The sequence below is a fragment of the Parasteatoda tepidariorum genome, chromosome 3, assembly GCF_982258835.1.
Source record: "Parasteatoda tepidariorum strain Cologne lab strain chromosome 3, Ptep-v5.0, whole genome shotgun sequence".
NCBI lineage: Eukaryota > Metazoa > Arthropoda > Arachnida > Araneae > Theridiidae > Parasteatoda > Parasteatoda tepidariorum.
Genome location: NC_141757.1, coordinates 51,311,638 through 51,323,524, shown reverse-complemented (window position 1 = coordinate 51,323,524; position 11,887 = coordinate 51,311,638). Strand labels below are relative to the sequence as shown.

Here is an 11,887-nt window from a genome sequence, read left to right as displayed (position 1 = left end):
AATTTGAATTTTGCTAATATAAAACAAATTTTGTAACAGATATATAATAGAAAAATTTAGGATTTTTTTTTCAGATTATAAAATTAGTATTGAAAAGTAGTCAAAAGATAAATAAACCATTAACCTTTTAAAAACTAAAAAGGCATAAATTGCATTATTTGAAAATTGATAGAAAAATACAACATTGAAAAGACAATTCTATTTTTAAAATTTATTGATTAAAACAACAAAAATGTCATAGTCAAAATTTTTATCTTGAATAAGAATACAACAAGAGACGTCTTTTAATATTGGCATAAATGTAAAAAGAGAAGTAATTAAGTGCAAACTAGTTCCAGTCCACAATTTAATGAAACAATACTTTTTGCAGAATTGTAGCATAGGTTACCAAACAAGATAAGAATTATATGAAACAGTATCATAAAGTTTAAAGTTTCAGATTAGCAGGTAATTTATCTAGAGCTACTACTGCTTGATCTTTGACGCCGTCTGTTAGGAGACCTTGACCGTGTCCTAGATCTTCTTCTGTATCTAGGAGGTGATCTGAAATAGAAGAATCAATAAATGAAACCAACCAAAGTATAACTTAAATCAAAATATCAGTTTAAGGACCGGGGAACACTTTTAGATTTTAATAGGTTAATTACCTTCTCCTGGGACGACCACCCCTCATTCCTCTAGGAGGAGATCGTCGCCAAGGGGGTGGAGCTCTGCGCATACCCCCAGGAGGTGAACGAACTCTGGTGAGTCTCTGAGGAGCAGGGTGAAATTGAACAAGGGATGCTTGCACTTCTTGCCCATCTATTTGGCCTATTGAAACAAAAGAACACAGTTTAATAAATATCAAATCAACCACATTTTTAAAAAATCTACAAGATAAGACAGATTTTAAAAGACTGCAGGCACCAAGATGCTAATATTTGTTTTATAATAATATTCGGTAAATATATTGATTATAAAAATGTATCCATTTCAGTTACATATTTAAAACTATATAGTTTAAATAAGATATAACATTTGTTTTACTTCTAAAAACAAATAATGAAATTTTAGCTTTTCTTGAAAATAGACAATTTTATGCACTCGATAAGCAATCCAGTTATAACACTGAATATTTATCAGGATTCCGACTTAGTTTGAGAAATAAAATTGTTAATTTTTTCCAGGCCATATTTAATTTTTACACTGCAATTTTTCTTCAGACTCAGAAAAAAACAAATTTTCCACTTAAAATGTCAAATATTACATTTTGTCAGGAAAAATTATAACTAAATGTAGATATTGTATAAAAGTGTTATGTGAACTTTTTAAAGGGAATAACTGTAATGCATGTTAGAATAACAGTTGAACAGTATTTCGATACTGACTTTTTGCATCGAAATAATTACATCTCTTTTTCTACCTGATTTGTGAGAACAATATTTATTGAAGCATAACTGTGTATGTAAAGCAAGGACATAATTATCTTTTGTGCCAATAACACATTTCGATCTTTAACAACAATTTTAGCTGTTTTTTTTCTCGTTTTTTTAAAGTATAAATATAACCATAATATTTATGCATTTCTTTTTTAAAATTGAAGCATAATTTCCTAGTTTTACATAAAGAAATTGTTGATAAACTTTTTTTTATCATTAATTTTCTATAAAACTGAGAACTATTTAAAACGATATTAAAAATATATTTGGTTGCAAAAGTTGGGAAATAAATTTTTATAACCCCTAAGTAGCTAAAAATGATAGTCTATCTAAGAAGAGGGCAGCTTGGAACTTGCTTCTGAAGAAGGTCATCGCCCACCCTGGGTTGGTGCACCATTGATGAAGAATAAGAAGTTAAAAATGATCATTCTTAACACTTGTAAGGTTTAAAGCTGTTTCAAAAATGCAAAACTGTTATTCTACACTGTTTCTGTCACCCAACCAAACTACTGTATTTATTAACATCATGTTCCTTTCATTTTGTCTGCTTTTGAAAAACATTTAGCTTTAATAAAAGCTGGCTTTCTTTTGGCCTGAATTAAACATTGCACCCAGGTTTAATGACTTATGCTGTTTGATAAAAAAAATAATTCGGAAATCAGGAAAACAATATCTGAGGTTTTGTAACTGCTTTGGAATTTCACTAAAGCGGGAAAAAAACTTTTTTCTTTCCTGCTTAGAGAAAAAAGATTACTATTGCCAAAAGAATCGTGTAATTCGGTTTCAAAATGCCCAAAATCCTGCCATTTCTAGAAGAAAATGTCATTACTAATGCATGTTATAAGGTCATAGCATCATATATACACATATATAAAAGAGATTTAAAGAACAATGTAAAAGTTTTTAGCAATAGCTGAAACTGTGATCGACAAAACCAAGTGGATTCACAACAAAATTGTTGCAAACTGTGTGCACCAAAGTGAGGTATCATATTTCTTATTTGAAGATTTATGGTTAAATCCTCAATGTTCAAGAGCTTAAAATAAAGCTTTCTTCAAATGTGCTAAAAATTAGCAGGATGAAATGTTATTAAAACATCAATATTTAAAACTACGAAAAAATCCATAGTAATAACTACCAAAAAAGCAATTGGCAAAATCCGAGCAGGATTCCTGGAAAAATCGTTGATAATCAAATGTGTCAAAAAGTGACTATTTAACTGTGAGATTTAACATTTGTAGTATGTGTATGATATAATTTTGTATTAAAACATCTAGATTTTTAACAAAATAATAAACATCTGCTAATCTAAATCAATAATAGCAATTGACAAAACCACATCGAGTTATAGTAAAATTGTTGCTAATTAAGTGCATCAAAAAGTGAGTATTCTAAAGCGTGTTTCGAATTTCCCAGTACAGTATAATGACAATAAAACACATTAAAAAAAAAAAACAATTGAAAATCGTCACTAATTAAGAGTGTGATTTGAAATTTGTGGTACAGTATAATGACTAAAAAAACCCAAACTACGTAGAGATCTGCACCAATGAATGACAAAATCGTTTACGACAAAATAAATGGCGGAAATGTAGAATTTATTAAAAAATTAATCATTGTGGCCATGAGGAATAAGGAATTTAATCAACACGGAAAAATCAAGAAATTTTCTTAAAATATCCAAAAAAAATTAGGGAAGAATAATTAATTTGACTTATAAGTCCAATATTTTTTTTAAAAATTGTTTTGTAGTAAAGTATGTAGTATTGTTTCTATCTTATTGTTTATTTTCAACTTTAATAGCAAGTAAAAGAGTATTGAGTAATATTTCGTTTAAGAATAAGGCATAACTGAAAAATTAATTATAGAATAATTACGCCAAAAGTTACAAAAACCAGGAAAACTTAATAAAATCAGTCCACAAAGTTATTATGATTTTTTTTTTCAGTACGTCTGTGGCCACCCTGCTGATGAAATTTGATTTAGCTCATAATATACCACAGCAAAAAACTTGCATACGGATCATAAGAATCTTACTTTCCTTTTGTTTCATATAATAGCCATACATTGTGTTATAAGTATTATGAATACATTTAATTGTAAGTAGGGTTTAATGGTACCTACCAGGTCTAGAAAGGACATGTTGGGCTAAATATTTAAGTAAAACGTATTTCCAAACAGCCTAAAATTACCCTCTCTGTAAATAATAAGACATATAAACTTTTCCCAGCATATAACAAAATTATTTTTTCTGCATCTATGTTTCTCAAACGGTTGAAGATATATTGCAGAAATCATAATTCTTTAGCTTTCCTGAAATTGTGTGTTCTCACGACTGAATCAATCAAGAGTGACATATTTTAAATGACCTTATATGATTTTTCATGTTGTAAATTAAAATAATCTGAAACTTTCCACCTACCCCCATCCATATATCTGAGTGCTTTTCCAGCATCTTCTGGGTTTTCATACTCAACATATGCAAAACCTCTTGACAAATGCGGACGCTCCCGATCAATGACAAGGTCAACATTTCTCAATGTTCCAAAGGTACTAAATATTTCATTTATGTGGTCCTTAGTAACATTGCGTGTAAGACGACTGACTTGTATCTTTGTTAATCTAGGAGATGGACTTTTTCTCCTTCTCTTTATTGAAGGGGATCTATAGGGAAAAAGAAAACATTAATTGCTGCAAAGAATAGAATAATTATATATTGTCATAAACATTACAGAAGAAATTGTTGGCACATTCTAAAAATATATAACAAATTAAAAACAGGCATTTAAATATAATAACCTATGTGAATACTCAAAAGAAAATGAAGCAGATAGAAATACAGCAGTACTTTTACTGCTGTATTTCTGTCTGCTTCATTTTCATAAATAAAGTGGACACAGTTTTACATTAATTTTTGAATGATGATTGTAGGATAGCAAAAAATGAGAAAAGACAAAGTTGCAAATAAAAAAAAAATTGCCCCTTCGGTTACCAAAGCTTTTCTTGTGTTGTTTTCCTTTGACAAATGTGCCCTTTCTTATTTCTAACTAATTCTGTTTTTAAGATTTATTTGTTGCTGTCCCGAGAATACACATAATGTTTGAGCACATGTCCATATTATATAGACAAATAATAATTTACATTGAAAGTAAATCTGTTTTCTAACAAGACATTTAAAGGATAAAAAACGTTTTGTAATAATAAAAAAACATCGCAAATGCTTAACAAAGGATTATTCATTCTATATTTCATGTGTATAAAATTTAATATTCAAGCAAGTAAATAAAGACTCTTTAAAACATTAACAAAAATAATAATGAGTGTCATGCATAATTTTTATTGGTAATTAATTACTTAATTTATTATGAATAGGGCAATCCCTTTTAAAATTCCCAGCATCACCAAAATACCTAAGTTTTTGATTTGTTTGTTATTTTATCAAATACAAAATCTTTTTTATTGCCGCCAAGTTGAAGATAATAATACAAATTAAGCTAAGATAACTACAGCATCAGAGTAAGATAAAAAATAAATAAATAATAATAATATCTTAGCACATAATGCTAAAGTATCTGCAAAATTACAAAAATTCTGCCTACAAATACAAATCGTGATATTGGATGTTGAAAACGTGTGAATAGAGATTGGAATATCGGTTTTATAAATCATGTAAATATAAATAGCAATGCATGATTTTCAAATCATCTGGAAATGAATTGCGATGCATTATTTGCCAGAGAAATGCAGTCAACAAGGGAACACAGAGCGTATGGGTGACTTACAAACAAAGAATAAATTGAAATTTGTAAAACAGAATAACAAAAAATATGATTCGAAAAAATGGTAAAGCACGATATTAATAAATGCAAATCATAATGTGTGACTTAATGCAAATCATGAGAATTTTTTTTTCTCTCATGAAAATAGAAATAAAAGGTTTTTATTAAAAAATGAGAAACACATAAATAATAACAGAACAATTATTGTTTGATATTAAATATTTAAATTTAAAAAACATAATATATTAAGAGGGCAACTAATAAATAACCTTGCTACATTGCGTTTCCCACGTCCACTGACACGTCTTGATCCTGAAGATCTAGATGATGAAGAAGATGAGGATGATGATGAGCTAGAACGAGAACGTGATTCACCATCTGAACTACTACTAGATGAAGAGCTAGAACTGGATGAAGAAGATGAGCCTGAACGCCTACAATAAAAAACATTTGTTATATTAAAAAAATGTGAAAAATATTATGTATTTTATGTTCTACCTTTAAAAAGAAAGGAACAAAAATAGTTTCAGCAATAAATTGGAGGGAACTTCAAACATTAAGCAATCAAATTTTTAATAGTCTAGATTACAAGAAGAGAATCAATTTTCGTATAGCCTAAAACTTTAAAACATACTAATAATAGTTTCCTTAGTGAAAAAATTAAATAATAATAATAATCAGATTTCATCCTAATATACCCACTAAAAAAATATTCAGAAGTATTTGTAAAAATATTAACCATACACCTGAAAAATAAATTAATAAAAAGTAAGAAGTTGTAACATGTGTGTTTTAACTGTATAGAGATAGCTGTGATTGTAACTGATAGATGATTGATGTTTTTAGATTGCTGGAATGAGGTCATGAGGAATTTCAAACTTCAGTTAAAAATAAACATTTAAAAAAAAAAAACAGTTTCAATTCTATATTTATGGGTCACCAGCTTTAATAGTGTAGGAACCATGGTAACAAAGATTTGTAGATCCCTAACTAGGAGACTCTAGTCATGACGTGATAGCTTCTTTTTTTTTTTTTAGCATCAATTAGAATTTATCATATATAACATGTAAATAAAAATTTTAATACGGGTACTATTAAATAGGAAAAAAAAAAAAAAAAAACACCTGTGTACATATTTAATCAAATTGTAATATTTAGTTTTTAAACAGTACAAGTCTTTATAAGATTTTATTGCAGGGTTCGCCAAGTGGGCCCACTTTGAAAAAACCCGCCCGGGTTTTATTGGGCGGGCCCACGTTGAAAAAACCCACTTGGAACGATAAGTGGGTTTTCTCAAAAAAAAAAACTTTTTTTTTTTTTTTTACTAAAACTTATTGTTTTGCATTTACTTTTACATAATTTATAGTGCAGCATAAATTTGTCATGATTTATATGATTAAGTTTTTAATATTAGTAAAGTAAAAGAAACTGGAATCTTCATGTAATTTTATAGTAGGTATCTACTATTGAAAACTTCAAGTGGGTTTTTTCAAAGAGTAATATTTTAATGATATTAAATCAAATAAAAATTTAAATAATATACTCTGAAAAGATCAATTTTTCAAATATAGTTGCATGCTTTATATATTATGTTTACATATGTTTACAAAAATTGAAAAGAAATTTTTTTTTTCTTTTTTACCAAGTGATACATTAACAAATTTAAACAGTTTTATTTTGTGGCTTTTAAAAAAAAAGCTAAAACTTTTTATAAGAGAACCTTTTAAAATTATTTATCTAAAAATGAAATCATTTTCCTAGGGTTAATTATTTGAAAACAAATGGGACAAGTAACTGATACTCTTTATAATTATTCGTAGTTTTAATTTCACTTTCTATTAACCTTATTATAAAAACATGTAAGACCATTAAATATTTATTTAAGTTTTTTATTTAACTCAAGTCAGATGAAATTTTAGTTTTTACTGATTATAAATATTTACAGATTATAATTTTATAACAGGTAATATCCATATGTTTAATAAATATAGTAAATAAATGTGTGTGAAAACAAAAAGATTAATAAACTTGTTCCTTTTATATTAATGCATTTATATTTTATAATTCCTAATTTAAAAAATTATGAAACATAATGCACTTAACAATAAAGAAGATTCAAATAGGTAGTGATAATGCGTTATTTAAACTTAATATAAAATACATATAACCAGGGTTCCCCAAGTGGGCCCACTTTGAAAAAACCCACTTGGTGTTTTTTTACAAATTGTTTTTTTTTAAATTTGATTCAAAAAGAAGTAGCTCCTAATACTATCATTGGACACATCGTTGAAGTTAACAAATATTTTAGAAATGTGCATCAAGCACATGGATGGGCAAATGAAAAAAACTGCTTGATGACCCAATGACACTAGGTGGAATTCATATTATGAGCACGTAAAAACTTTTGCCAATAATTACCATAAATATGAAGAGATTGTTCTTGAACATCAAAATGAATCTAATAATAATATGTCAAAAATATTAAATAATGTTGAGCTCTACCAATAAACTATCAATTGGGAAAAACAGATATCAATTGTTTCTTAAGCTTTAAAAAAGCTTCAATCAGAAAACATTTCAATTTCAGAAGCTGTTGAAATATGAATTAACTTACTATCGTGTGATGAATTAGAACCCCATAAACATTTTGTAAAAAGATTCAATCAGGCTGTTCAGCCACATCATTTATTAGCATATGCGTCCTGGATCCCGAAACAAGGGGACAATTTTTAAATGATGAACAAGACCAATTAGCAGAAAACTGTCTTTCTAAGCATCATCCAGAATTTCTGCCACGTGTTATGGCATTCAAAATTTCCGATCCTGAATACTTTCCAAAATCAATGATGCTTGAGTGCAAAAAATAGTGGAAAATTATGGCAAAAAAAAAAAAAAAAAAAAAAAAAAAAAAAAAAAAATAAGTAAAATAAATAAATAAAATTCCTAGCTTCCACAAAATTTCTGCCAATTCTTTTTTATTTGAACTCAGCACCAGCATCCTCTGTCTCTATCGAAAAACACTTTTCAAGTTTCGGTTTGGTGCAGAGTAAACTTTGAAATAGATTAGGAATAGATAAAGCTACAAAACTCGTAAAAGTGTATCACCATCTAAGAGAGAAATGTAGACCCTTTGAATCTGTTGTATGATAATAATAATAAAGGAAAAAATTGGACCTTTTTTTTAAAGTTAATTCTTAACATCTGCTGACAATTTTTAACTATTTGGAGAAAATTTATCACAATCAAAAAACAGTTAAAAATTAAAATATTACTTTTAAGATTTTTTAAATATTATTTTTAAGATTTCATTTGAATACAATTTATTTTGTTTCTTTTAATCATGTTTAAAATAATGAAAGCAAACAAAAAAAACTTTCTATTAAAGTGATACATTAAACAACAATAAACAAATTTAAAGTTTTATTTTCTGATTTTAAAAAAATAAGCTATAACTTTTCATATATGCTTTTTTTATAATTTTAAGATTAATTTGTCTTTTGAAACTATAAATTTAAAATGTATCTAAAAATGCATATATTTATCTAAATATTTGAAAAAAGGGGTAAATAACTGATACTCTTTATAATTATACGTAATTTTAATTTCACTTTCTGTTAATCGTATTATAAAAACATGGAAGACCATTAAATATTTATTCCAGTTTAATTTTATTACAGGTAGAAGTCAGATGAAATTTTAGTGTTTACTTATACAACTCTATTTAATAAATAAAAATATTTTCACAGTAAAATTTATGAGCACTAAATGAAAAAACCCAATTTTCCCCGGGTTTTTTCAAATAAAACCCAATTTCCCCCGGGTTTTTTCAATAAAACCCAGGTGGGTTGGGTTTTTTCAAAATTCCCCGGGTTTTTTCAAACCCTGTTTTATTGTGAAGTCTAACCCTACCAAAATCTACAATCTATATGACAAGTAACAAGCTAAAAAATTAAAACAAAAAAATAATCCTGCTACTTGTCAAATCTGTTATAAATAACAGGTTTATAAGTTGCAACAGAGTCAATAATATTTGTCAACTTAAATTTTTTGCCACTAAACAAACACATACATAAACAGTACACAGGCTTTAAAGAGAGTTTTTTTTTTATAAAAAAAAGGGACATTTTTTGGAACAGTTTACTTACTACTTTTAAAAAATTCAAACTTAAATTTCTGCTTAAGCGTCATAGCACTTTAAACACATCATTATTAAGCACATTAATAATGGTACAGTAGGGAACCAATTATCCGGAACGATCCGGACCATCGCTATTCCGGATAAATGATTTTTCCGGTTTTCTGAATCACTACAAAAAGCCGTTATTTTTAGTGTTAAACCCAACTAAAAAAAATTTTTTTTTTTGGAAATAATCTTAAAAAGAAAAAACGATGGAGTAATACACTAATGATTATTTCCAAAATGATGGTAAGGTAAACATCTTTCAAAAAAGGAAGAAAAATCCTAAAATCTTATGAGGGAAATTTTTTTTTTTTAAAAAAAAAAATAGCGGGAAAATTTATTGAATTTCGTTCAGGTTTTTTGGTTTTCCGATTTCCGGGTTCTGTACTGTAATAAAGAAACCTTTTTTAATTCTGGATTACTTCAATCAGAAGAGAAAGTTTTAACGGTTTCCATCATAATTTTATCAACACTGAATAACTTATAATAATTTCCAATCAATACATAAAATTCTTTTGCATTAAAAAAATAACCAGTATCAATTAGATAGATAATATTCCCTCTTTCAGACCAATATTTAATTAAATTTTTTAATAGATTTTAAAACTTTTATCAAATTATTTTAAAGTAAGGTTCTAATAATCTTGAAACATACCACTTAACTGTTTAATACAAAAAAGTATTTCAATGGATGAGCCCTCAATTAGCTATTTATAACTATGTGATATGATTACTGCATTGTTTATTAAAATCAATCTTTTTTGATATGAGGTACTAAAAACCAACAATTATGAGGATAAAAAAATCTACCCTTCAATATTTTTTACTGCCTTTGCTGAAAACAATAAATAAGTGTATGATCTCTGTATTAATCGGATAAAAATTTGATAACATAAATTTGTTACCTGAAACTTGTTTACATTAAATGAAAGAATTTCCAAAAAGTTTAAAATAATGAATTTTGCAAGGCTATATGCCAGAACTAAACAATATTTGTAATTATTAAACACTCCCTAAGTTTAAAAAATCGAACCTTTGCAATTTTTACTAGCATTATTAATTAAAATTAAAGAAATGTTAGATTGATAATCCAAATCTTTAGGTTCTTTGAATTGATTGATTAAAATCCATATTTGCATTTGAAGAAAATGAAGTGTTTTAAACACACACAAAATCTGAATTTTTGAAATAAAATATTCGTATAATTAAAGGTATAGGGCAAGTATGAACCCTGCAGTGAAGTTAGGAGTAGCAAAGAAGTTAAATAGAGGCATTAGAAGAAAATGACATGAGTTGAAATATAATATAAATACATAACTTATTTTGCTTATTAAGAATACATAAATATGAGAGATTATTTAGTAAATAATTCATATACTCACTTAGTATTCTTAGTTTCAGTCTTTTTACTGCGAGGACTAGAAAAGAATACCAAATTTAAATGTACAATAAAAACTGCACAAACATTTTTGTACATATCATATATTTTAAAGATAACTTTTGTTTTATATAAATATTAAATACTATAATATGAATAAATGATATTAAGTGAGAAACTTTTGACCAAATGTAATACGTCATCAATTTTGACTCAAAGATTCTATTGCTAAATTCAAAAACATTTTATGCAAAACTAAATACATACTTTGAACTAGCACTGCTACTGCTAGAAGATGATGACACACTACTTCTTTTATTCTTTTTCTTTTCTTTCTCTGCTTTGCTCTTAGATTCGCCTTTACTTAAAGCCCTTAAAAATAAAGGATTTGTTGGTTTAGTTAATTTATCATTTAGTTAATAAACACTACAAACAATATATTGTTTAAACATGTTGTTTATAATAGAAAATAAGTTAAAAAGCTATTAATAGAAACAAGAGTTTCAAAAATTTTAAACACACAAGGGAACTTAACTTACATTTTGTGATAACTAAAGTTTCAAAAACTATTTTGGTTTTAGAATATTATTGTTTCCTGATTCCGATTATATATGGACATTGAAACAACCATTTCAATTTAATAACATAAGCCGGTTGCAGGATTTTTCTGTTGAAAATAACGCTTTAACCTCACTTGAAAGTCAAACTTTGTACTATCTCGTAAAGCATTCACACTGATTCCTTAAGGAGCATTCTCACCAAATTCGACTACCGCACCACCGATCACCTGTTGAAAAATATTCACCTGATTGGTGAAATATATTTTCCCGTGAAAAATCAGATACCTTTTTTTTTCTCGACGGCAACAGTAAGTTTTGCAACCGTATTTGCTGCAAATTTTTTTAAAAAAGCGTCTGATCTGTATGTGCAATTTAAAAATTTTGTCTGAAATATTTTTTAAACATTTTGTCCAGCAGTACACTGATTCAATAGACACAGTAAAGACACAGTTTCCAATAGAATACCGATATCAAGCTTCTCTGAATGCGTTCCGTAATGCGTGACGATGGTGTTCACTGAATACGTTCAATAAGCGTGTGGGTGACCACTTTGATCAGTCTCCGTAGGGACA

The 11,887-nt window shown here is 27.4% G+C and overlaps 1 protein-coding gene across 1 annotated transcript; it reads right to left on the bottom strand.

Moving 5' to 3' along the window:
* Positions 1 to 196: 196 nt before the first annotated feature.
* Positions 197 to 11,467, bottom strand: LOC107438744 (uncharacterized). The gene is made up of 7 exons (XM_016051096.3): positions 11,295 to 11,467; positions 11,023 to 11,127; positions 10,760 to 10,795; positions 5,467 to 5,631; positions 3,841 to 4,082; positions 648 to 810; positions 197 to 543 (listed from the first exon to the last, which is right to left on the bottom strand). Coding segments are annotated over exons 1-7 (804 nt in total). The 5' UTR covers positions 11,297 to 11,467; the 3' UTR covers positions 197 to 452.
* Between the last annotated feature and the right edge of the window lie 420 nt (positions 11,468 to 11,887).

Excerpts from the sequence above, each read along its gene's own strand:
- LOC107438744 (XM_016051096.3), bottom strand. Across the intron at positions 10,796-11,022 it reads AGTAGCAGTGCTAGTTCAAA|TCCTCGCAGTAAAAAGACTG; the intron begins GTATGTATTTAG and ends ATTCTTTTCTAG. Across the intron at positions 544-647 it reads GGTGGTCGTCCCAGGAGAAG|ATCACCTCCTAGATACAGAA; the intron begins GTAATTAACCTA and ends CTTCTATTTCAG.